At 41.2% G+C, this 24993-nt stretch overlaps 1 protein-coding gene and 1 long non-coding RNA gene across 2 annotated transcripts in view; both read right to left on the bottom strand.

Moving 5' to 3' along the window:
* The window catches only part of LOC308595223, a 40666-nt gene that overhangs the window by 11118 nt on the left and 4555 nt on the right, over positions 1–24993 (bottom strand). The gene's annotated exons all lie outside the window — the stretch shown is intronic.
* Positions 18779–24993, bottom strand: part of LOC308595145 (uncharacterized protein) — a 374091-nt gene continuing 367876 nt past the window's right edge. Inside the window, exon 2 of the mRNA XM_081209165.1 lies at positions 18779–19879. Coding sequence (XP_081065291.1) covers positions 19119–19724 — 606 coding nt within the window. The 5' untranslated portion in view covers positions 19725–19879 and the 3' untranslated portion in view covers positions 18779–19118. The remainder of the gene's footprint in view (positions 19880–24993) is intronic.

Below are 24993 nucleotides of genomic sequence, written 5' to 3'. Positions count from 1 at the left end.
GCAAGGTCAGGTCGTACCCGGTGCGGAAAATTTCTTTTCAACCCACCCACCCCCCATACTGAAATCTAGTTCGACTCCCAAGAGACAGCGATCAACTCACAGTATAAAAGACTGCCTGTGATCTACCCATTGTAATTGCCAGGAGTTGTTGATCTTTTTTAAGGGAAGGATTGACCAAAGAGTTGTTGAGCTTTTGTTGGGATTCCAGAAACCCTCTGTTTCTTTGCTTGCCTTCCTCCTTTACGTCCTCTCCCTGCATCCACCAGCCCAGGAGCATGGGACTTCGCAGCTCCCCCCCTTCCCCAGTCGGATTGTGGTAGGCTGGAGTCGTGGGTGGGTGGCGCGCCGAATGTCCCCCCCCCCCCGGAGAAGACACCCAGGCCGGTCTGCCCCCACCTTGTTCCATCCCCGAGTCAGAGGTCAGTAATCTTTTTCTTCATGAGACCTGCATTATCTTGTGGATAACCACATGCCAGCTATGAGCACGGTCAAAGTCACATGCATGTGCCATTCACATCCATCCATCCATGGACTCAAGAATACATCCATATCCTCCACCCTTGAATTTGCCAGGATTGTGCTTCCTTGGCAGGCTTCCCTTTCACAGTGCATGTCACAGCTTCAGCCTGCCCTCTCCTTAGCTGATTGGCAGAAACTGTTTACAGGGGAAATGTGAGGCTGTGAAAGGCCAACAAAGAGAAGCCAGCAGGCTGTATCCGACCTGCATGATTTAAATCAGTGGTGTCCATGCACCTAATGTTTTATTTTAAACAAAAAGGTTAATCTTCACATGCAATTGTTTTGCACTGTTAGCTCATAAATATAAATGAGGCTAGTAATAGCAACAGGAATATATAGATATATTGTACTGTTCTCTTATAACAAAGGACAGACTCTGCCTGTGAGAGCTTAGCAGGGAAAGGATAGAGGACTCTATTCCTCTTTTCTTCCAATGAGCCTGCCATCTAAGGGTCATTTCTTGATGCACGTTCGTCCCTTTGCAATTTCAGCAGAAGGAACTGTACTAGGATATGCGTCCTTTGAGGTGGCAAACAGAACTTTGAAAAGGGAGTTATAGGTCCATGAGCCCTGACTTTTTGCTGATCCATCATTTCTCTCAAAGGACCATACATGATCATGACTACAATGAGATAAAATGATTGTTCATCACGCAACAATGCCAGAAGTTCTGTCTTCCTTCTACTTCTAAAGTAAGTAACCATTATTGGAGGTTCAGGGTGGATTCAACTAACCTGGTGCACTTGTGGAAGCCAGTGCAAGGACTACCACTGGTGCAACAGGGCTCTTCCCTCTCCTCCCCTTGAGCCCCCTTACACCTCCCACAAATCCACTCTGGAGAGTTAAGATAAGCATGCAGGGGAAGAAGGGAGATCATTTCTTCTGGCAATATAAATGCTTATGCTGCTGAAGTGGTCATCATAGCACAACATTGACTTCCATCCAACAATGAATTCAAAAACTATGCAACCAATTAATACCAAGCACATTGTCCGAATGTGTGTGCAAGTGCACACCTGTTAGATAAAACACATGCTCCAGAGAATCACATGATGCATCACTTTTTCCACTTAACCTGTTAGTTTTCTGTATACAGTGATATTTTAGTATGGGAACATTCAAAGTTCTGCCATTTGAAGATGAACCCAAGCAAAAATTCATCCCATGATTCTCTTTTTTAAAAAGAGTTTTCAACACATAATACAATAAAAAGCAAACCAATCTAATTAATATAAATAGGAAAGAATCAACAATAAGCAAAGGAAGAAAATAGAAGAAGAAGAAGAAGAAGAAGAAGAAGAAGAAGAAGAAGAAGAAGAAGAAGAAGAGAAAATAAACACAAGGCCCTCTATCACAATTATGTCTTAATCCATATCCCACACATGTGATTCTCCTGATCATTTATTTCAGCACTCAATCCCTCTCTCACACAGAGAGCCAGAATGTGTCATTCTATAAATAGCTGTATAATTTCAAATCTGTTTTCATTTCTTTATTTGATAAAAACAAACATAATGAGGTTTATAGAAAAACAGTGGGAATGTAAGGCTGAAACCCATGGCTCTCATCCAGAGAGTGATACACACAGTGGGGTCCCACAGGAAAGCAAAGAATTGCAACAGCAAGTTGACCATAGCAAGGCCCAGCTATGCTTGTGGCATTCATTCATTCATTCATTCATTCATAGCCATGATTTCTCTTTCTTTCTCTTCCACTTCCCCTACCAGACTTCACGGGCATTTCCTCAGCCTATATGCAATCACGGCATAGCCTTTCTTTTTATGAAAACCACATACACAAATTCCTCTTTAAATATTGATTATTAAAGCAATGGCTGCTATCCAGGAAAGTTCTTTAGGTGTGCCAAAGGGTTTACACACATCTTTCAACATTTCTTTGGAAGCTCCGTTGGTTTAAAACATACTGTAATGTTGTATAGCTCGGGGAAGAAAGATAAAAGGGCAGATGGAGGCATAGAATTAGTCACATTCTCTTTGGTTTGCAACCATTTCAGGGTCTTATTTTTTCCTTGTCTATACCATCATTTATACTAAATATAAGAAGGCACAGAAAGAATACAGAAGCTGCTCTCTTTAGAAAAATGAGATAAAAGATTACTGCAGAATCTAAAGTAAGGTTGTTCAATTGACTATTTTAAAAAGGGATCCATTTCCCAAAATTTAGGAATCAAGCCCATTATTTTGCATGGCTTCTATTTAATTGACTTTAATTACCCATTCACATCAACAAGGACAAACAGACCTTGCATTTCAAATGAATCGCTGCAAGTAATACAAAATGCTGGTGTGAAGGCTTCAAATGCTTTATATGGCGTAAGTACAGAAACAATAGCTCAAAGTTGTCAGTGCTGAATAGCTTCAGTGAAAGCAGAAGGCATTACGCTTTATCTATCTCATGCAAGAAACAATGGGATGTAAAGTGTCTTTCAAACATATCAGAGGAAATAGAAATCTTGGAACTCTGCAATCAGCTCACCATGGGGAAAAGTACAGTATTATACAAGCCTCTGAGATACATTATTACCACTGAACCAGTTAGCTCCCTGCTAGGAAGAAGTCCTTGCAAGAGATCCAAAGAGGCAGGAAAAGTGCCCTCTTGCAACCATAAAAATTATATTGACAGTCTCACTTTGCTTCTTCAAGGTTCAACTACTGAAATTGTGTAATCGCTCTAGAAAGTTAAGCTTTAAAAAACGAGTTCTGTATTTTGTGATGGAGAAAGCCGTCATCTAAGTCCAGCATTCACAATTAAATTAAAAAGAGTAAAGATAAAGAAGCATGTGTATGGGCAGTGGTAGATGTACTTAGAATCAGAGAATCATCCCTGTGTCCTCAAACAACAACAATTCTTCCATTCAGAGTAGATTTGGATTCCTGCCATATTTCTGGGTATATTCCAATAGTGCAGGTTGCTTTACATCCACTTTGACCAGAGCAAACAAAAAAAATGAAAAATAACATAGGAAACATACCTATGCCATGCTAAACCATTTGTTCATCTGGACTGGCATTGTCTACTGTGCTGGACTGCAGTTCTCCAGCATATCACCTGCTATTGGACCCTTTTAACTGAAGATGCAGCATATCACCTGCTATTGGACCCTTTTAACTGAAGATGCCAGGGAGTCTGCATTCAAAGCATGTGCTCTACCACTGAGCTGTGGTGCCCCCTACCCCCTCCAAAGGCATGTAAGATTTCATTTCTTACTTTAATGTTTTCTAATGTTTTAATGTACCTATTTCTTCAAAAGGACTAAAGGCGGCTAATGAACAAATAATAGAGATAGAATAAAGCAAGTGATATCTGGAAAAAGAAAGTATGCTCTTAATTTAATGAATTAACAACACCCAACCTGTTTAATAAATTCCAGCAGCAGACAAATAACAGAACTGAGCCTGCAAAATTAGGCAATTAACAATATTGTTGGCATCCGTCTGTCTCGAGAGACAATGGAGTGCACCTCCAGAGGTGAAGTCAAACCTCTGTGCAAGTCTGGGCAGTGTTTATGAAGGTCCTGGGTTGCCCAGACGACAAGGCAACCCACCTCTCGGCCTCACTGATGTGGTCCAAAGGAAAGGAAAGCAATACATTTGGCACTAGTTTGGTGCCAAATCCACTCCAATATTTTGTCATAATTTTCAGACTAAATTTTCAAACTTCCAGTGCACAGTATGGAGGTCCAGGGCTGCCCAGTTGACAAGACCCCAAAGGAAAGCAGAGAAATACATTTGGCACCAGCTTGGCTGCAGGAGTTGCCGGAAGGAGGTGTACAAGATGCCATCCAATCATCTTAGAGACTCCATTCCAGGTTTGTGTAGGATTTACTCCTTAGCCCTTTCTTTTCCCAAAAATATCCTGAAAGGCAGCAGAGGTTTAGGATCAAAGTTTTCCTTCTCCTAGATGGGCTCCCTTCCCAGGTTGACAAGCACCATCTGCCCCACACTTCCCTCTACAGCACGGGCAGTAGCCACCTTCTTGACCACTATTGGTCTCATTTGCTCAATCCACCAGAGCCTGTCTTCTATAGCAGGGGAAGTCCCTAACTCACCAAGGGTTTGAGATCCATCTACTACCCTCACCTGGTTTAGCCAACCAGTTGAAGCCAATTCCTGGGGTGTGGCTGCTGTCGCATGTTGACAGCTTCTAGGAGCCACAGGTGACAGCTGAGTGCAGGGTGGGGTCCAAAGGTGAGCAATGTACCCCAGAAGGAGCATGACATGTCCCCCACTAAAGGTACTATCCCTCCCCTAACACCCCATACACCCTACAATTAACCATAGCTCTTTTTTAAAAAAAACTAAAAAACAATTGCCAATAAGTACCTGAAGCAGCATAGTGATGAGGTCTGATGGACCTTACTCAACAAGGTATTCCATAGGGTAGGTGCCACAACAGAAAAGAACCTAGCCCTAGTTGACACAAGTCTCACCTCCCAAGGCTGAGAGGTTTGGGGGAGCTTCTTGGAATATAGAATTTTGGCCTGCAGGATTAAAAAGATGAGCCACAGCCCAGCAAGGAAAATCTGCATATAAAAGCTGCTTCCACAAGCAGATTCCCCTGCTGTTTTTATAACATGTTTCAATCAAATGCCAACACAATCTCCGTTTGCACAGCACTGATTAGACAGAACCCATGCCTTATCTCAACCTTTCTGCATGCAACCATCTCTGGATGGGACTGTTTTGTTTTTGGTAGTATCCATAAAGCAGAAATAAGATGGATTGGGTCTCTTTTGGAAAGTTCAGTCTTCAGTTTGATCCAGTTGCTTCATCTCATCTTTGCTGGGTAATGGGTCATTGATCTTCTCTGGCATGATAGAAAAGTGTAAATTCTAAATATATCTCTGCAGTTGAGCAGAAACCACTGAGGGAAACAAGGGCCATTGCTTTATGAGAATATAAAAAATAAACAGACAGTAAGGAAAATGTTATGAGAGAGATTGACCAACTATAATAGGATCAGACACCTTCACTTTAAAACAACTCCCAAGTGCATGAACAAATGTCAGGGGGAGAGAACATCTGTATTAAGGCCCACAAAGTAGTAATAATATGCTCATAAATCAAAATTCTGTGAGCCATAACACCTAAGGGAGAAAGCAGACATGGACGTTCCCCACGTCTGTGTGCTCGGATTGGTGCTTTTTAACTTGTTTGTAAATTATCCAGGAGTGAAGCCAGTTTGCTGAGAATATCAAATTGTTCAGGGTTGTAAAAACAAAAGGGGATTATGAGCAGCTGCAAAAGCATCTCCCCAAACTGGGTGAATGGGCATAATGGAAGGCTGTATGCTTCAGCAAAATGGGCCAGAATGAGCCAGCAAAACTGCCTACTACATTAACTTTTCAGACAATGTGGAGGGGCTAGTTACTAGCTGCCCCTCCTCATTGTCTGTATGCAATAGATCCTGGTACCATTTACTTATAGGTGATAAGTAGTGATGGGATTTTTCTTGTTCTGGAATATACACACACCCAGAGTAGCCCATAAGACAAGGCTGCTGCAAGATGGACTGGTTGCTAATCAGCACCACGGAGAGCTCCTAGAGAGTAACGTTTTTCGACAAGGACTGGAAATGAACTTTTTCCTTTTGAGCCCTTGGCTGCATACATTTAAATCACATATCCCACTTCACTTTTAATGTATGCTGTGTACACAGGCTCCATCTACCTCAATGCCATATCTCCTAGACTCCACTCCCTTGCGGAAAAGTAGAGACTGGCACTTCTGTGTTTCATGGCTTCCCGCCTTTTGTAATGTGGGGTCCTCAGGTCTAGACGAAGGTGTGTGTGATGATGAGACTTGGTCTTATGGTATGTGGTTCAGTGAGCACTAGAATCAGGCTCAAAGCCAGGAACCACAGCCTGTAACTTGGTGTGCTAGCTACTGCTGAACCCCAGGGTCGTGGTGTCTGTCTTCTTCAAAGTCCACTCCAAATCATCCGCACACCAGCCCTGAAAAATGACCAGTTCTGCTTTTTTCGAAAGGAAGAAATGAGGCTAGCCAACTTTAAAAAAAACAAAAACCAAGACATTTACCTTGATTTCTTTTTCTACAAAGGTATTCCTTTAAAAAAGCCAGTTCAGTGCTTCTAACCTCATAACCCACCCACCCCTATCATACGAACAATAGCTGCAATCACGATTGCTATCATTATTCCTCCAAGCTCTATCAGTAATCTAACATAATGCTTAGCTAACACACTGGTCAAAAGGTTAGCCGTAAAGAAATATAAGAAGCTTTGGGTATTAATTATTCATCAGTCCAAACAAAAGGGAAGTTGCAGTGAGTCTTAAGAACCTACACTGTGAAGTACAGCTATAAATCAAGTTCTATTAACAATTATCCCAATGTATTTTCTCCCTTGGACTATTACGTTTCCCACACCATCACCCCGCCCCCTGGTCTTTTAAAACCAATTGAAAATTACAATAATGTCAATACTGTCAGTTGTGCACAACCCACATACAATGCCTTGTCCATCAAAGGTATGATTTTTAAATAAATTATTAATAAGTGCACTTGGCTGTTCTATTGTTCCTTTCATCTGTGGCTTGTAAAGTGCCTTTCAATCATGAGTCTTACACCACTGGAGCACCTTGAAGACCAGGCTACCTGCTGCAGCAGCCTTTTATTAGGCATTGTAAATATGGCACACACACAGCACACCCCAGGTAATGGGGTGGGGAGAGAAAGTATAAATAAAATGCTTAAAGCAGAGGCAGGCGGTATATGCCCTACAGGCCACGTCTGGTTTCTTTAAATCTCATTCTAGCCCTCTGTAAATCTCTCCCCAGTGCTCCTGCATCAGGGAAGGTTAGTACCTTATGGAAGCCTAATAAATGTGCACCAAAGAGCCACCCACCCTGGTAGGTTGGGTACCACAAGTGAGCTTATTTGAGGCCTAAAGTAGACCCAGACCCCTTTATTGACTTCAGTCAAACTTCCCTTGCCAGATATTATCCGCCAAGATAGATCCAGCAGATAACAAAGACTTCTTTAGGTGGAGCTTTTGAAGCTCCCTTGATGGAGGTAGCTGTGCATCCAGTTGCAAGCCTGCCTTGTGAGGGCAAGGTTTTGAGATGTGTATTGGCTCCTCAATGACATGGATTATCTAGATCACATGGGGGGGACCTGTGGCCCTCTGGGTGTTAATGGACTTAAATTCCCATCATTTCCAATTCACATGACAAGTGGTGAGAGATGGTACAGGTTGTAGTCCAACAACATCTAGAAAGCTATAGGTTTTCCCTCTCTAATCTAGATTCATTTCAATCTAACTTCTGACCTGCGTTTGAAATTGAAACCATCCTGGTCACCCAGTTGGATGGCCTGTGCAAGGAGCACAATCTATTATACTTCTCCTATACATCTCAACAATTGACAATATAATCATTTCTGGTACCATCAATTTGGGCTAGGTTGAGTTCTGGGATACCGCACTCAAAGTGATCATTTTAACCTTTAACCCTTAAATACCAAGATAGCTTTGGAATGAGGTTCTTGAAGTACTACCTTCTGCCATATGAACCTTCCTAAGAATTGAGAACAGGATCTGATTTCCTACTCTAGTGTTCTCATAGTCAGATGAGAGGTGGGGAATGCCTGTGTGCCCAAAAAGGAGCCAATGGGCCATAGACCGCCCAAAATGGCATCCCAGCCGGATTACCTATATGTGATGTGCATCATATGAGGATCCTTAATCCAGGATAGACCCTGATGAAGTGAGCAGTCAGCAATCAGCTGTATACCCAACACCTATGGCAAAACCTATTGACATCTGTATTCAATAAAGTTGTGGCCATTTTGATCACAATATATTGTCATGTTGTTTGTATTGTTTTCTGTGCCCCCTTCCCAGCAGCCTGGGCTCACAAAAACCATTTTATTCATTCGGGATTTCAACCGATTCTGTGCCAATGCACCAAAATTTTTCTGTTCTCAAGTGTACCATTTCTGTGTTACGCATTTTTGTTGCAGTTTTAATCTGCAGCTTTCATTTTTTTATTGTTGTTAATTATTTGTTGTTAAACTGATGTTTTTATTTTATCATTAGACACTGGAAATGGGTCTAAATATTTAAAATAAATTTCTGTATTTATAAAACCAAATTTGCATTGAAGCAGGTATCTACCAATTGAGGAATGGAAACCCACAATGATTAAGTGATTAACAGCACAGCTCTATGCATGTCTACTCAGAAGTAAGTCCCACTTCTGGGACTTTAATGAGGATTAATTCTAGGTGACTACAGGAGTGCAGCCTAAGATTACAATCCTTTATACTCTTACCTGGGAATAAGTCCTATTGAACTCAGTGGGTCTTACTTCTGGGTAGACATGCATGTAGGTGTTTTGTCCTAAATTGAATAGGATGTGCTTGGCAAGTTGAAAGCATATCACTTGGCTCCTTATTCCAATGAATGTTTCCCCTCATTTTGAAACATATTAAACATGTAGCAGACTTCTCACCTCACCTGGATGCATGGAAAAATTAGGTCACTCACTGCTCTATGCGTAATTGGAAGTCACCCTTTTAGTCATCCCTTTATGAAAATACTATTCAAGGTCTGTTTACTTCTAGCCTTTTTTGTTTAAGCTGCATTACCTTCCTTCATTGCACATTGATTTATAATACACCCATCAGCCTAGCAGATTAGTGCAAATTAAATTTCACACTAACCTGCCTAAGACTGTGAGGGCTCCATTAGGCTTTAGGTGGCTCAGATAATTATAATAAAATATTTCCATGTTAATCACATAAATGTATGAATATAGTGGTGTCATTCTGTGAACAGTATTAGGGACATTTAATAAATATAGCTCAGTGGGCATTGGTAAAGATGAAATGGTGTACTGCTATACCATTTGGAACAAATGAAAATGGGAAGCGTCTTCCCAGATTTCATCCAGCACCAGCAATAGCACTGTCTCACAAGGAAATAGACTGCCTTCAACAGCATTATTAACTATTTGGCCCTTTCACCTACTCCCATTAAATTGTTGATTTCTCTTTCACAATCTTTCTCCTCCTTATTCCTCAGTATCTATTGTACTTAGACTGCAATCCATAAACTGCTTGCTCTCAAATACTTCTTGAGTAGTCACATATTATTAAATGGGATGTCACAGTGACTGGTCTGAAGAAGTGGCTTTTTACTGATTGTAGACTGAGGCTGTCTTTTTTCCCTTCTGCATGGAACACACCAAATGTTCCACTAGCTCATGAACACACACCTCCTCAGTTGTTTTCACCATTGCAGAATCATTTTGCTTATCAAGACAAAAAAAAAAAAAAGGGAGAAACCCCTTAGAAAAAAGCACAGCTCAGAGATCATCTATATAGCAGGCATCATCATCAAATGCTTTGCAAAATCAGCTACTATTTGGATATGCATATTGAGCACAAAGCTGCATTTCCAAGGTATACAGGGATGCACAAAGCAGAACAATACTGAAGGGCAAGGTTAATAACTTGAACTTCCACAAATGGAGTACTGTAAAGAAACTTTAAAATTGATATATATTTGAACATCACAAGCCTAAAGCTATGCATAGCTGCTGGGATGTAGGATTGCATGAGTTAGCATTATTACAACAGCATGCTGCATGAGGTAAGTAAGGAAAGTCTGTCCTATTATGCTTTATGCTATTTCAAATAATATACCAAAAGTTTATAATGACCACACCAGCTATGCACGTTTGCAGTGATGCAGGTGATATTTCAGCTATCAGTTGTTACATGAATGGCATTGCTCCTTGTTCTTATTTTGATCATTAAAAAGAAAATACAACAAATGAAAGAGACAGAAGCAGCTCTCCTGAATTGTGCTTGTGATTATGAAACTAGGAGTGCCCCTGCTGTGCAACAGTGAAGCAACCTGCTTCAGGTGTTACCATGATAGGAGTGTAGACGAAAACAAGAACTGGTGTCTGAAGGGTGCAGTAAGATTATTATTATTTTAATGGTATTAGCCTTGAAGGTGGGAAGGTGTATGATCTTGTGAGAGGATAAGAAACTGAAGTGTGAGCTCATATTCCTGTTAAGAATTTATCAAAGATTTAGCTTTTAGTAATAAATAATGGTTGGGTTTTTTCCTTCTATGTACAGTAAAGGTTCTACTGCTGGAGCCAGTGCAACGAGAGGTGATTCATGGTGCAACATCAATATCAATAATATTTATATTCTGCTAAAGGCCAGGCCACTAGTCAAAATGAGATATTATATGACACTTTCTTCTTGTACATATAATAAAAAGTCCCTACTTTATTTCTCCAACACCTTTAATGTAATTTGTTATAGCTTTTCTGCAATCACTACAGCTGCTGTATAAGCATTATCTATTACAAGATTAACCTACTCAGCTAGAACTGAATGCATATGCTGATATATTAATGAGATTTAGATAGCTTTTTTTTGCCCAATGTAGAAAAGTAGGTTAAAATGGACAAATCATACATGTGGACCAGATTAAAACTATAGATACATTTTCTTAAATTAAGTCAAATAGGTGACTTAAAGTGGAATCCTATACATACAGTATACTCTCAGAATTAAGCCCTATTGAGTTTGATGGAGACAGGTATATAGCTTAGGGTGATTAACCTTTATTCTCTTAACAACTGCATGCTGACAGTGGGACTGAAACCATTCCACCCACCTCTCCTGCTGACCCATTAGTTTTTGCTCTGTGCCACCCTTTTCTCTGTTTTTCTGCCATCCCCTAGCTATTTTTCACCTCCTTTTCACCCTCATGAAATTAAGACAAGGTCTGTACTGGGGTGCAAGTCTCCCACCCCTGGAATATACAAAAGTGTAACCTTTACAACACAGGGCAATCAGCATTTACTCCTTCAGCTAATAGTGTTAGCACTAATTTTCTTTGTGATTCAAGGACCCGCCACCTGCTTGAGGATAAGAAAGACACATGGACACAGTCTATTAGGTTAATGGGCTAAAAAGGACCACAACTTTATTGATTACAGCATGTGAGGGGTATTGGCTTAGGCATTGGATAAAACAACAGAGCGTGACTCCACCCCACCCCCCCCCAGGGAGGGGTGAGTCTAACAAGGGTTAACCACTAGTGGAAGGAGCCTGTTGATGCAAATACAACTGAAAGCTCCCCCTGATGTCACTGGGGGTCGTGCCATGGCCCTAGCCACCAGCAAGGGCATCGGACAGGATCCACGACCACCGGATTCCTTTACTGGAATACCCATAAAATGGAGGGGTAGGCGATGGCCACACCCTGCCCTCCAACACACAACCATATTCCAATGCCTAACCGCCAGAATATACAAAAGTGTAACCTTTACAACACAGGGCGGTCAGCATTTACTCCTTCAGCTAATAGTGTTAGCACTAATTTTCTTTATCATCTCTGCCAAAACTCTGCTATATATTTTTCTCCCCAGATTCTTCTACAAGATTCACTTGCATTCAGTACAAACACATTACTTTCCTGAATACTTATTGAACTGTTGTGAGCCTTTAGTTCTGTCTCCTCATTCACAACAAAGAAGAAAGATGAAACACAAAATATCTAACATATTTGGCTTGCATGGAAAGTCTTCAGCAAAGACCCTCATAATTATGAGGTTACAACCAAAGAAGGCCTTCCTCCATCCCCTAACACAGTGGTTTTCTACCAGTGTGCCATGGTACCCTGGGATGACTTGAATGGTGGTCAGGGGTGTTGCAAGTGAAACCAGCCTCCACCCCTCCATCCTTTCCTCCTCCTTGTGTCTCTGCCTCTAGAGGCTTTGCAGCTGTTTGTTGCAGTGGCCCTAGTTACAAGCTCTCCAGGTGACTGGTACCTCAGCCAGCCAGGGAATGCTGGTTGCCAGGAGCTGGGGTCACCTTGGAGTAAGCAAGCAAGTGGGTGATGACTCCCAAGGAGAGGGGAGGGAAGAGGATGCTGAAGGAACCCTCCACAAGCGAGGGTGTCCCAAAAGGGGTGAGGGACTGATGGCTTGGCAGGCAAGGGGTGACATAACTGAGCTCCTGAGACTCACAGTTTGTTTCCTCACTAGAGAACCACAGAAATAATGTAGTTGGTCAAGGGAGCTGTAGACTCAAAAAGGCTGAAAACCTCTGCCCTAACACATTGTCACTGAAGGAAGCTAGAGAAGAACTTTAGCTGTCTATCTTTAATAAGAACCGGAAACCAACAGGAAATTCCTGATTACATTCAGATATGACCTAGTCCATGGTCACCTAGCAAAAAGATTATATAATACACACATTATTTAACGCATACCTACATATATATCACATACAGATCTTACGTTTTGTATGATGGAGACTCGGAGCAGGGTTTACCCAGAAGATCTAAATTGTAGGGTGGCGCTCCTTACAGGAGAGGTGTTTTCTCTTGTAACAAGGATTGTGATGTAATGGGACACTTATGCACTGCAACCATAACCACACTTGTTAGGGAGGAACCCCCCCCCCTTCCTTTCCAGTCAACTTTCTGTAGGATTGGACTGTTAGTTAATTATGTTTTGGCACCCAGGGGAGTAAATTGTGTTTTTAAGCGTATATTTGAAAACCTTCCATTCTAGTTCACTGTGATCTATTTTCAGACACCATTTCCTCAAGGAATCCATAAACTGAATACATGCAATGTTTTATGCTGTGACTCTCACAGACAACGGAGTTGCTTATCATTTTGAGTTACCGTTGAACATTAAAACATTATTTATCTTTTTGTTGCTGTTGAGGAAAATCAATGTGAATGCAGTGCCACAGTCCTATTTTTTATAAGTGCAGAAGTACTATGGAAGCTCCTTAGTGCTACATAAATATAATTATGAAAGGTGGAGTTTTCAGTTTTTCTTTCATTTTACCCACTAAAGGCTGCCTTTGTACAGTTCTTTCTAGATTCAGTGAGGTGCAATATGAGTGATAGATGATTGCCTGGGTATTTATTATTCAGTTAGAAGAATGTTAGGAAAGGAAAATATTTCCCACTTTCAGGGTACCACAAACAGTAGTTTAAGGTAGTTAGGGAGAGAGGGAGAGGTTGTTGCAGAAAATCGTTTTAGCCTGAATTTCTTATACCCATGCAGCCCTGAGCCTGCAATTTCACTGTGTAAAGAGATGCTCTGTGTGTCTGGGCTGTAACTGAATGGAGAACTCAAATTCAGGTTGCAGTTTCTGCCAAAATCTTTAAATGCTCGGATCAGAGCAATATGTAGGCAAAACATAGTTCAAAGGCACAGCTGGTGCTACGTATGTCTACACAAACAAATACATTGAAAATAATAATAATAATAATAATAATAATAATAATAATAATAATAATAATAATACCCCTCGCATCAGGCTGGGCCTCCCCAGCCACTCTGGGCAGCTTCCAACAGAATATTAAAAACACAATAAAACATCAAACATTAAAAGCTTCCCTAAACAGGGCTGCCTTTAGATGTCTTCTAAAAGTCAGATAGTTGTTTAGTTCCTTGACATCTGATGGGAGAGTGTTCCACAGGGCGGACACCACTACCAAGAAGGCTCTTTCTCTGGTTCCCTGTAACCTCACTTCTCGCAGGAAGGGAACTGCCAGAAGGCCCTCGGTGCTGGACCTCAGTGGCCGGGCTGAACGTTGGGGGTGGAGATGCTCCTTTAGGTATACTGAAACCCTGCAACCCTGTTATAAGGGAAAGGGATGTGCACAACTCATCACAGCGGGTGGTTCCAGTTCTTATACTGGGCAAGCAACTTAGCACTTCTCCCAGATGGATTCACCATTCCCATCTCTGTGTTGATGTCTCCTACAAGGTAACAACCCCACAGCTGAAGAAGTGGAACTGCACATGGTTTCTGTTACTCTGGAGGTAGAGTTAGTGGCACAATAGGCAAAATGGATGAGCCAGAACCAGCCTCCAACAGCTCTGGAGACCAAGGCAGAGCTGTAGGGACTCATGGGGTGATGGAATCCTTTGGGAGGAGGGGCAGGATATAAAATTTAATAAATAAATAAAATAAACTCATTTTCACCTCTCACTTTCATGGCTCAGCTCTTGATCACTGGCCAATGCCACCCTGGTAAAAGAAACCTGGTGAAGGCATTTTCTGGTGGGATTTGTTCAGAACTATGCAGAAGCATAATTTAAATTTACCTTTTGACCAGTATTTCCAATGTATTTAAGAAACTGACTAATGTAGTAACTTTTCTTTGGCATATAGTGCCAGCACACATTGCTGGGTTTTTCCACCATCTACGTGTTGTCATGGATCTAAGGCTCATCAATACTCCTTCAATAAATTTTATTCAGATTCTGATAATGCAATTAGCTGAGATTTAAGCAAAAAAAACCAAGTTGCTCTGTTTCACAAGAGATAAATGTCAAGGCTTGTGTAGAGTTGCTTGGCAACAGAAAGCTTGTGTATGAGGGTAGTTCTTATGTGTCCAAGAGTTCCACATCGTTGCCATAACTATATTGTCTCAGTCTGCAGTTAGAAAGGCAAGGCTGTGAAAGGCAGGAGCAGTTAAAAGCTAGATGAGCACCTCATGTCTGCCAAGAGAAGCATAGAAGCACAATAATGTTGTGGTAAAACTGCAATGTTTTGTTGCATTATACATATCACAAAAAACAACAGCAATTGCTCACTATTGGTTATTAAAGGTAACTTACATAAAATGCAATAAAACAACATAGTTAAGATGGACAATGAACAATCAAAACCAGAATACTTTCAGCAGCAAAACTAGTGATTCAGAGATGCCCATACACACACACATCAAGTCAGCCCTGGAAGTCATCCAAAATAGGAAGATCTTGGAGCCTTTCTGGAATGCCACAAGGGCAGAGTTAGTCATTTGACCTTCTTAGGGAAGTTGTAGTAGTAAAATTATTGCTCTTAGCTATTGATGAATATGACTTCATATAACTCAATGACTTCATTCTGAACATGGGCAGATAAAACCATATTTAAATCAATGGGTCACTATCACTTGGGAGAACCCAAGCAGAATGGAATGGACAATATCTGAAAGCTGCTGAAGGACCTAACAGAATAAACACAGAGATGTTTCACATCTATGGAAACATTTATAATCTGGGCCATTAACACTGCCTAAGTCAGTGTTGCAAGAGCAAAAGCAGGGATCATTCTGTTAATAATCTAAGGGTTAATTCTATTGACAGTCAGCTAATGAAGAGGGAGATGGAGATGTTGCCTAGCAACCAGCCAGTGTGACATGAACCTTGCTGAGGTAACTTGAACTCTCATGGGCTATGTTGTTGTCGCCATGCTTTCAACAAGGCCTATAAGAAAGACAAACTCCCCAGTGTTTATTTCTGCTAATATTTTATACTGTCTTGTTCAGTTTCCCTCAGTAAAGTATTGTCAGTTTCTTTTTTCTGTGGACTCTGTCTGTGTTATTCACATCACCATGCTAACATTCAAAGCTCATATTGAAATGGTTCTAGGTTGACTGTGTCATCAAAAAAAATCATTGAGGTTGCTCAACCTGCATGGTACCTATAAATATCACACCTTGGAAGGCAAGATATGAAAAAGAAAGAAAGACCTCTACTCCCTCATTCAGTGCTAAAGTCTCAGACAGAATAATTATGCCAAATATTCATTGAAAACCTGATATGTTGGATATTCTTTCCCTCTACCTCACCAGCCAAAAAGACCCTCAAACAAATGTTTTCTGCTGCAGGAGGGAGGGGTCCTGAACTATAGTAGTTAACTTTTGGTATGTATGTGCAAAACTGCTGATTGCTATCCAACATTTTCAATCCAATGTCTTGCTTTTCCGTGATAACTGAGCACATGGAAAACTGGATGAGGGAAATACATTGCATAGAACACTCTGGAAAATTTCGGCTATAATTTAAAAAACTATTTTGCTTCTTTTCATCAGGCTTTGTCCATGCATGTGCAACAGGTATATGGAGTTATGCATGACTAGTTGTGCTTGCTATGTCAGAGAATGTGCGTATTAATTCACATCAGAATGCCTATCAAAACATGCATCCATCAAGACGAACGAAATCCTGGTATAAAACTACACTTGGATGAGCATCTAAGCTACTATTTTCCTACCTAACTTGTACAACAGGTACTGATTATTTATACCCCCTGATGCGTAGTGACCTGAACAGAATCAGACATGTTGAAAGCTTGTGGCAATTGTACTAGTGGAACAAGATCTATGTTGAATATTGAACCTAGAAGAATACAGTGGCATCCATGCTTCCATCACCTTTGCTTCCTTAATTAGTACTTTTAGTGAACGTGCCTTATGGTGGCAGAACTAATAACAGAATGAATATTTGGTTTTTTAAAATGTTTTCATATGCTATGGTAACTTACGGTGTTCTTTTTCATTCTCATATCTTGCCATGCAAATATGGTATGGAAAAGTTGGCATTAATGCGTACAGGGGGAAATGATAAATTGGGCCAGTCTTACTACTCACTCATACAATGACAATCTCACATTTCATGCAAGTGTTTTCCCCCCATGGAAAGAAAATGAAGAATTATTGTTTGGAAACAAAGAGGTAAGGTGCCATTGAATAAAAGCTTACAAAGACCAAGCTGTCAGGTGATACCTGCAGTCAGCAGCATGACTATTTGACTTGGACATGGGGCCAAAGAGCACCAGGGAACACTAACTCATCCGAACATCTTTCGTGGTCATTGGGGCATAATTGTTTTTGTTGGTTACTGTATATTTTTGTGTCTTTATATTGTAAACCACTCCATGATCCACGGATGAGGTGTGGTAGATAAATTTTATAAATAATAATAATTAGGCAAAGGGATATTTTAGCCTCTCTTGGCCAATCTTTGTGCAGCTCATCTAGCCCCACAGAGCTACTACTTTTCCTGCTGCCCAGCTGTTAACAGAGAAGGGCCAGTGTTCTTTACTGGGTCACAGCCATAGGAAAAGTTAGAACTTCTATGCCTCATCAATCCTACTTTAGATAGGATTGCTATTAGTAGCGTGCGGACAGTCATTTGTCAAATATCATGATTACAAGGTTGTGCAGACCAGCAATCCCAGTGAAATGCATGTGTGTTTGCTGAATATGTGCATGTTCATGGCCTTGACCATCACTGACCACAACCACTGACATGTAGTCCTCAACCACATACCCTCTAACATTTCTCCAATGAAAATAACAACAACAACAACAACAACAACAACAACAACAACAACAACAATAATATCCCACCCATCTGACTGGGTTGTCCCAACCACTCTGGGTGGCTTCCAACACATATAAAAACATAATAAAACATTAAACATTTTAAAAAAAACTTCCTTATATAGATGTCTAAAGGTTGTATAGTTACTTATCTCCTTGGCTCAGAGCTCACATAATTCCATACCAGTGAAAATAGGTCCATCCTAAGGAGAAGCAGGACATTCTGAGATCAAATCAGAAACTGGCTTCTGTGAATCCAGAACTGTCCCTGGCAAATACATGGACACCTGGAGGGTCTTCAACCATATACCCACCACTACATATGACCCTAGAGGGCAAAAACTATGCACCCATTTTTGAGCATTAAAAATCAGTTCCTTTTCAGATCTTTAAGAGTTGCTATTTTTCCCTATGATTACTATGTACATTTAAACAAGTATTTGTGTATGTGTTTTGTTTTTTTTAAAAAACATAAAACATTGTTGTATAAGGGAAGCCCCCTTGTACATTCAATGACTACTGCTGATTCTGAACTACCTGCAAATTCTTCTGTGACCTTTTAACTCTTGCCTGGGCAACAGGCCAGCTCTGTTCTTGTAACTCTCAGTAATGACTCAGGGTTGCTGTTGCTCAATTTGCCTTCTTACTCCAAGCCTGACTGCCTCTTTCCCTCCAGCAACTCTGATTCTCCTGCACCAACTGAGTGCAACTGAGACCTTTGCCTCATCAAGCAGAAAGCCTGATTCCACTAGCAAACTTCATAGAAGTAAAAATTTGATGCACACGTAAGTCTATTTTTGGCAAAGTTCTCTGCATACCCAATATATTCCAAGCCAATATCCCTTGCAGAGTGAAAGGTCTTTTCTGAGTTCACAAAGATCACAGCAAAATCTTTACGGGGTTTAAGAGTAATGTATTTCATGCCAGATATTTCAAGAAAACCATTCCTGAGGGCAGAGCAACACACAGAAACCTGCTTGTTTTTCTTTTTTTTTTTTATTTTTTTTAATAATAATTTTTATTGGGTTTTCACATTTTTTATAGGCACAAACAAAACACCTAACACCAAAACAAACATAAAAGACAACAAACATGAATAGTTCCAGAAAATCTTATTTTCTAACCCTAGTCCTTGACTTCCCCCCACCCCCTCCCTTGCATCCCTATTCCCAAGTTTATGTCAGCAAATTGGCATTTCTTCCGTCTTAAAATTAGTCCTTTTATAAAAACAAAAATAAATTTTCCCTAAGTTGGACCCCGATTCTCTTCCCTCGATTTCTCATTTTTTCTTGAATAATTTCCTTATTACTAAACCCCCTGGTCTTGAGTGTTGTTTAAATTTGTACTTCCCTCCCTCCCATCCCCGCTTTGCGTCCTTTCCCAAAATATGTTCAAAGTAACAGTTTTTAGCCTGGATTCCGCACATCCGAGGCTCTCAAATCTATTTCAGTCCCTCTCCGCCGGTTTTGTTGGTAGTCCTCTTTGTCTGTCATCGAGTCTCGAAAGATTTCCTTAGCAATCAATCCAATCAGTCCATAGTCTCTTCCCATATTTAGAAGCAACTGCTGAAGAATTTCCACAAGGCCTGAGTCTTGGTGATAGTCAGAGTCAAAGTCTATGTGGAGGCCCCAATTGTACTTCTTTATTTCGAGTTCCTGAATTCCATAAGCTCCCAGGGCCTCCACTTTCGTCTTCTGTGTCTTTCGTAGGCTTAAAATGAATTTCATCCAATAGTCTCCTTGCTTGTGTTCTCCAGATATCGGCTTCTGGTTTGTGTTTTCCCAGATAACTTGTTCTCTTTCTTGTTTTGTCTTCTCCTCTTCTTTGTTTATTATTTCAAGTTCAGCTGTGGGTTCTTTCTCATTCAGGTCCTCATTACATTCAGCAGAACTACTTGTTTCCAAATCCAAGGCCGTCAATTGTTTACTCATAGCTGTAGTCTGCTCCTGTAAGGTTCCCACCAATGAAAACATCCTTTCGATTTCTCTCAGTATCTTTCCACCCACAGCCATTGTAATTCCACAGAATTCCCCCTAGAGGGAATCTGGTTACTGGATGGTCTTTTCTCCAACAATCCTCTGTCCTGTTATTGTTTCTTTGTTTCCCAAAATTTTAGTTCAATTGTAACACCTTTTTATCCAGAGAGGTTTTAAGTAGCAATTTTTTACTGTTAACAGTCCATTTGACAGCTTTGACAGCTGTCAAATTCTGCTCCTCTATACAGGCTCCAAAGCAGGTCGCTCCCGGGCTCGGGAGGGAGGGTTGTTTGCCACAAAACAGAAACTCTTCCAACACTCCACTCTCCTGCTTAAATTTGCTTTTCCAAATCTTGGAAGTTACTGTCTTTATTAAAACTCACCCTTTACAGGGTAGGCACTCCAGCTTAGCTCTTATATCTTTGCTCTGGATCGTCTGCAAGGGGGGGGATGGGGACTTCCTTTTGGCACACCCCCCGGTCGTCTCAAATTCAAAGGGTAAAAGTTTTTAAAGATCAGTTCCAAATTACTCACGGGTTCCTTTTTCATTCCAAATTTCAAGGAAGGAAGTCAGCGCTCTCCAGTTATGGCTCGCGGCTTCGCTCAGCGGCGGTAGCGATCGACTCTCAGTGCCGCGCCGTCCCCCGTATCCCCTCCGTAGCCTTTAAAAAGGCTCATTGCGAATCAGGGGGGGCGCTTAAGGCACCCGCCGAGTCTTCAGTCCGCAGGCTTCCGCGCCTGCGGTTTTTAAGGGTCCCTGTGTCGCCGGCACGGCAAAGACCCATCCACCGCTGAGCCGATTCCCTCCGGAGCTCGGAGGGAATCCGCCATTTCCAGATCGCGCCAACCCGGAAGTTCGAAACCTGCTTGTTTTTCTTCCTCCTTTCATCAAGAGAATCCGCAACTGGAGGCAGGGATCAATTTTGGCTGTAGTATCAATAAGACATTAATTGATAAGCATGCAAGGTCAGATATAAATAATGCCTCTCTTAAATATCCACATAGACCTGCCATCCATTTAGAAGAGCATGATATTCTATTTACAATCAGCAGATTCTCATTGTGTAGTTCCTACCGCAGCATTTAAACTACAGACGAGGAGCTGTTTCTTTGAATGAATTCCCAGCATGCACATGCACACACACACACTGTCCCTGCACATTTAAAACTAGTAGTGTCAGGGAAGCATTATAGGCTAGATTTTCCCTGGTGTTCTAATTTTCTATTGGTGGAATTCAATGTAGTGCTAAGGAGATCGGGGGGGGGGAGGGAGGAAGGGAATAGCCCCACAGAGCAGAGGACTATCCTTGCACTGACTTCTGCTAGCAGGACAAGTTAACTGAATCCATCCCTATATGTTGGAAGGGTTCAGGGATGCACTCCAAGATATGTGTCATGAGTCCCGAGGAATCATCCTGGAAGGACTGGTCAGATGAAGGTGAGAGGTAGGAAGATCTGCAATGAAGCCATCCCCACTCCACTCCTTTATAACAAGAGTCCAGGTTGGATCAACATCTCAGCTTGTTTAGACATTCTATGTGCCTGCTGTGGCAGTGACCCTTGCCTAGCTTATGTACCATACTGATCTGATTAAAGCTAGTAGCAGAAAACAAGATTTGAGTCCTTCATCTAGAAAGAGCCAGGGCAACATGCATCCTTGCCAGCAGACTGATGTGATCCAGTCCTCTTACATAGAGGAGTCTGCTGGAGCCAGCCCAATATATTTCATTGCTTGAGGCAAAGGACCAGATACGAGTGCTCATCCAACCTCCCATTACTCGCCCAGTTCTACATACAGGAGCTGCTCAGACTCGTAATTGAACCTTACTTCAACATTGGGGACAGGACAGTGCTGTGAGTCCCTCAATTCCAACTGGTTTAGGGCTGGAACGGACTGTTACTGTCAGATGAGTCAGAAGAGAGCACAGAGCACTCCACTGGCAGGGAGTGGGCTAAGAGGGAGGATGTTACCCCTACTCTGTTGCATTTAGAAGCCAGGGAAGGGAGGAAGCACCAGTGGCTCTGTCAAGCTGCTTGCACAGAGCAGAAGATTGCCTAGCAACAGGGGAAGATGTCGACCTGCCAGGAGGGGAGACTGTACAGCTGGAGGAGGCTGGACAGCTAGCGCACACCTCCAAGCACACCAATCTCATTGGGAAAGAGAGAGCTCTTTTGAGTGTACCACGTCTTCCCTCCGAAGCTGATGGGAGGGACATGACCAGTTGTTGAGGCAACTTCACAACTTTAGTCTCTTCTTGGACCCACTGATATCATTCTTCACCTCTTAGTTGCACCATTTGCTATCTGTGCTTTTAGTCTGACCAAAATCACTGGAAGCATTGATTAAAGCTTTCTTTTTTACACACACGTAGGAGCCTCTGACATTGCTTCCGAGATGGAAGCCAGGACACATATAACTGAGGGCACTAACTAGCTTTGTGGGGTGTAGGGCAGGTCACATGGAACATACAACTCTGTCTTCCAACACTTCCCTCCCACTCCCAAGGGATGCAACTAGGGTGGTGTCCTGTGCCCAGGGCACCTGATTCAAGGGGGTGTCAAATCATGATTAATGTTAAATGTTTGCATACTGTAATAGACCTATATATATTGTTTACAAAAATAAATTGTATTTATTCTAATAATGTATTAGGTGGCACTATTGGTAAGGGACTGCATGAAAAAATATAATGTGTAAAATTACTGATAGAATAATTTTTTTTTTTTAATGTTGCTCCTTTACTTGCTATTGCAATGTTATAATGTAATTTAAATAAATATGTTTGGGGTTTTTTATCATGTTATTACAACTGTTGTTATTTTTTTATGTCACTACATACATGGTTGACTATGGGATGCATTTCATGTTGCTTGTCCTGGGTGCCAAAATAGCCACTTCCAACCCTGCTGGCTCCCTATCTCCTAGCATTTGCTGCCTGGTGTGGCTGCTTCACATTGCCTAATGGTAGGCCCAGCAAAGAATCTTCTGTATGTGTGTATTGGCTGAGAAAAGAATAATAAAAGAAATCTACTTGGATGTACTAATTAGCTCTCTCTTTCTATGGGCTCAGCAAGATGCTCAAATTGTGGTTCATGAGCTCCCTTCAAGTGGGCCATGGAAAGGTTAAAAAAAAGTCAAGAATATTTGTATTTGTTTCTGCATTTGATTAGTTTGCTTTCTGACTCTCGTGGTTGGCCCAGTTTTGACCCGAACTGGGTTATCAAACTAGCCAACAAGACTTGGACTTGGGACCCATGATTTTATAATAAACTGCTAGTTCACTGTACTCATATTTCCCTTAAAAATGTACTAATGGTCTGTGTTAGGACCTATGATTTTATAATACAATGCTGATTTTGATTATGATGCCAGAGATGAAGAAAATAAACACTGTTAAAACATGAGTTTTGATTTGTTACTATTTGTAACTATTACTATTACTACTACTAAGTGGTTCACTGAAATCCTCAGAAACACTTTAGTGGAAGTACATGGTACATGGTACATGATACAATACATTTATGCCAGGAAAGGACCAGCTTCAGTTCTCATTCTCAGCTTTTCCTGTGCCTAACTAGGTAACTACTGTGTTACAGTTTATCTTGTGCCCATCCAATTATGCTTAGTTTAGATGTGAATAAATGGTTATTGACCAAATCAATAGCCTTAGCAATGCTATACTATATGTATAATGGCTGTAAAAAAAACAACAACTGTTGTTTCTTTAGCCGCAAGAGAAGAATGGCTAGGCTAAATATCGAACTAAATTTGCCTCATTAGGTTATATTCAGATTAGAAGTGGATAGGAAAGGAAGTCCGTTTTTTAAAAAATGACTTCTATTTCCTCTATCTCAGATTAATTAGAATTTACCAGTAAAGGTACTTATTAAACATCACAATTAGGTTTTATAGCAACCATATTAAAGTTTATGAAGAAACTGAGCAGCTGTTCATTTCAATTTGCAATATATGAAGACTTAAATTTGCTTTTGTCGTCAAAGTAAGAAAATGAAATGAAGCCATGCATATACTATTTTCTCATATAAGGAGCTCCTCGACTAGCATATTTGTATATCATATGAATTCCTATTATTCTTAATATATATCCATATGTCACACTACAGTCTTATTCTGTATGTGGTAGTTCTAATGCTAGCATCAGGCTTTAAAGATTAACCAATCATAGAAATTTGTTGATTCCACATTGTCAGGGAACTGCCATCAGAGGCACGGGAGAAGGAGAGGGTCTCTGATTCTGCAGGAGAAGGTCCTAGCGCTAGGGGGAGACTCAGCTGGGAAGAAGGGGAAGAGAATGAGTGTAACACCAGGGATCCAGGAGAGCAACGGGACAGGGAGGTGCAGGGGCTCCAGGACTCTTCGTTGGAAGTCAGTGAGGAGAGCCCAAGCACCCCACTGCCCACGCCCACCCTGCGCAGGAGACTCCCGCGCAGTGAGAGGCGGAGACGATTAGGCGTCAAACAACTCTTATGTTGGCAACGCTTTAAGAAACGCCCACAGACAGATTCTACGAGTGACTAAGGGCAGCCACGCAGAGATGGGCTGTGCAGTCCGGAGGGTTTAACCAGGCAATCTAATGCTCAAACGGAGCAGGATTACGCACGAGTAACTCCCAACCATTATACACATAATCTACAGCATATCTGGGAAATGAGGCACATACAGTAAACAGGTGTGATAAACAGAAGACTGGAAAATATTGCTGAAGAAATAGGGTGGTATTCTAACTATGTCATTGACATTGCAGACTCTGCAGTCTGGTTGATTTGATACCATTGGCCCTTAGCTTTTCTCTTGCCTGAAGGCATCAATCTCATCATAATGGAACAGAATTTGGTGACCATACTAGGAAGCCAAAAAGAAGCAGACACCTTTCCGTTATCACATTGTACTTTTATTTTATTCCTCAGAATTTTGCAGTGTTTAGAATGCCTTAAATATCTCTTTCTTTCTTTCTCTCTATTTCTCTCTCTCTCTCTCTCTCTCTCTCTCTCACACACACACACACACACACACACAACCCCACATAATTGACTTGGGTTTGGAATCTGAGATTTTAAACCAACTACAACACCAGGGATTTTTATATCCAGGTTCAACTACATTGACTTACTGAAGCAACAAGCAATCACTGAGGACTGTCTAACTGTAAAATACAGTGGCAAGTTTCCCATTTTGTTTTGAGTTTTCCATTGAGGTAAACTCATTGTTTTATGCATTTGAAGGTTAGTGCGATGGCAACTGGGGTGGAGATTAAACTTCTCCTTCTACTTTTCTTTACTACTG

The sequence above is a fragment of the Podarcis bocagei genome (genome assembly GCF_964188305.1).
Source record: "Podarcis bocagei genome assembly, chromosome: 9".
NCBI lineage: Eukaryota > Metazoa > Chordata > Lepidosauria > Squamata > Lacertidae > Podarcis > Podarcis bocagei.
The sequence above is the reverse complement of the archived record's forward strand: the minus strand, read 5'-3'. Positions and strand labels throughout refer to the sequence as shown.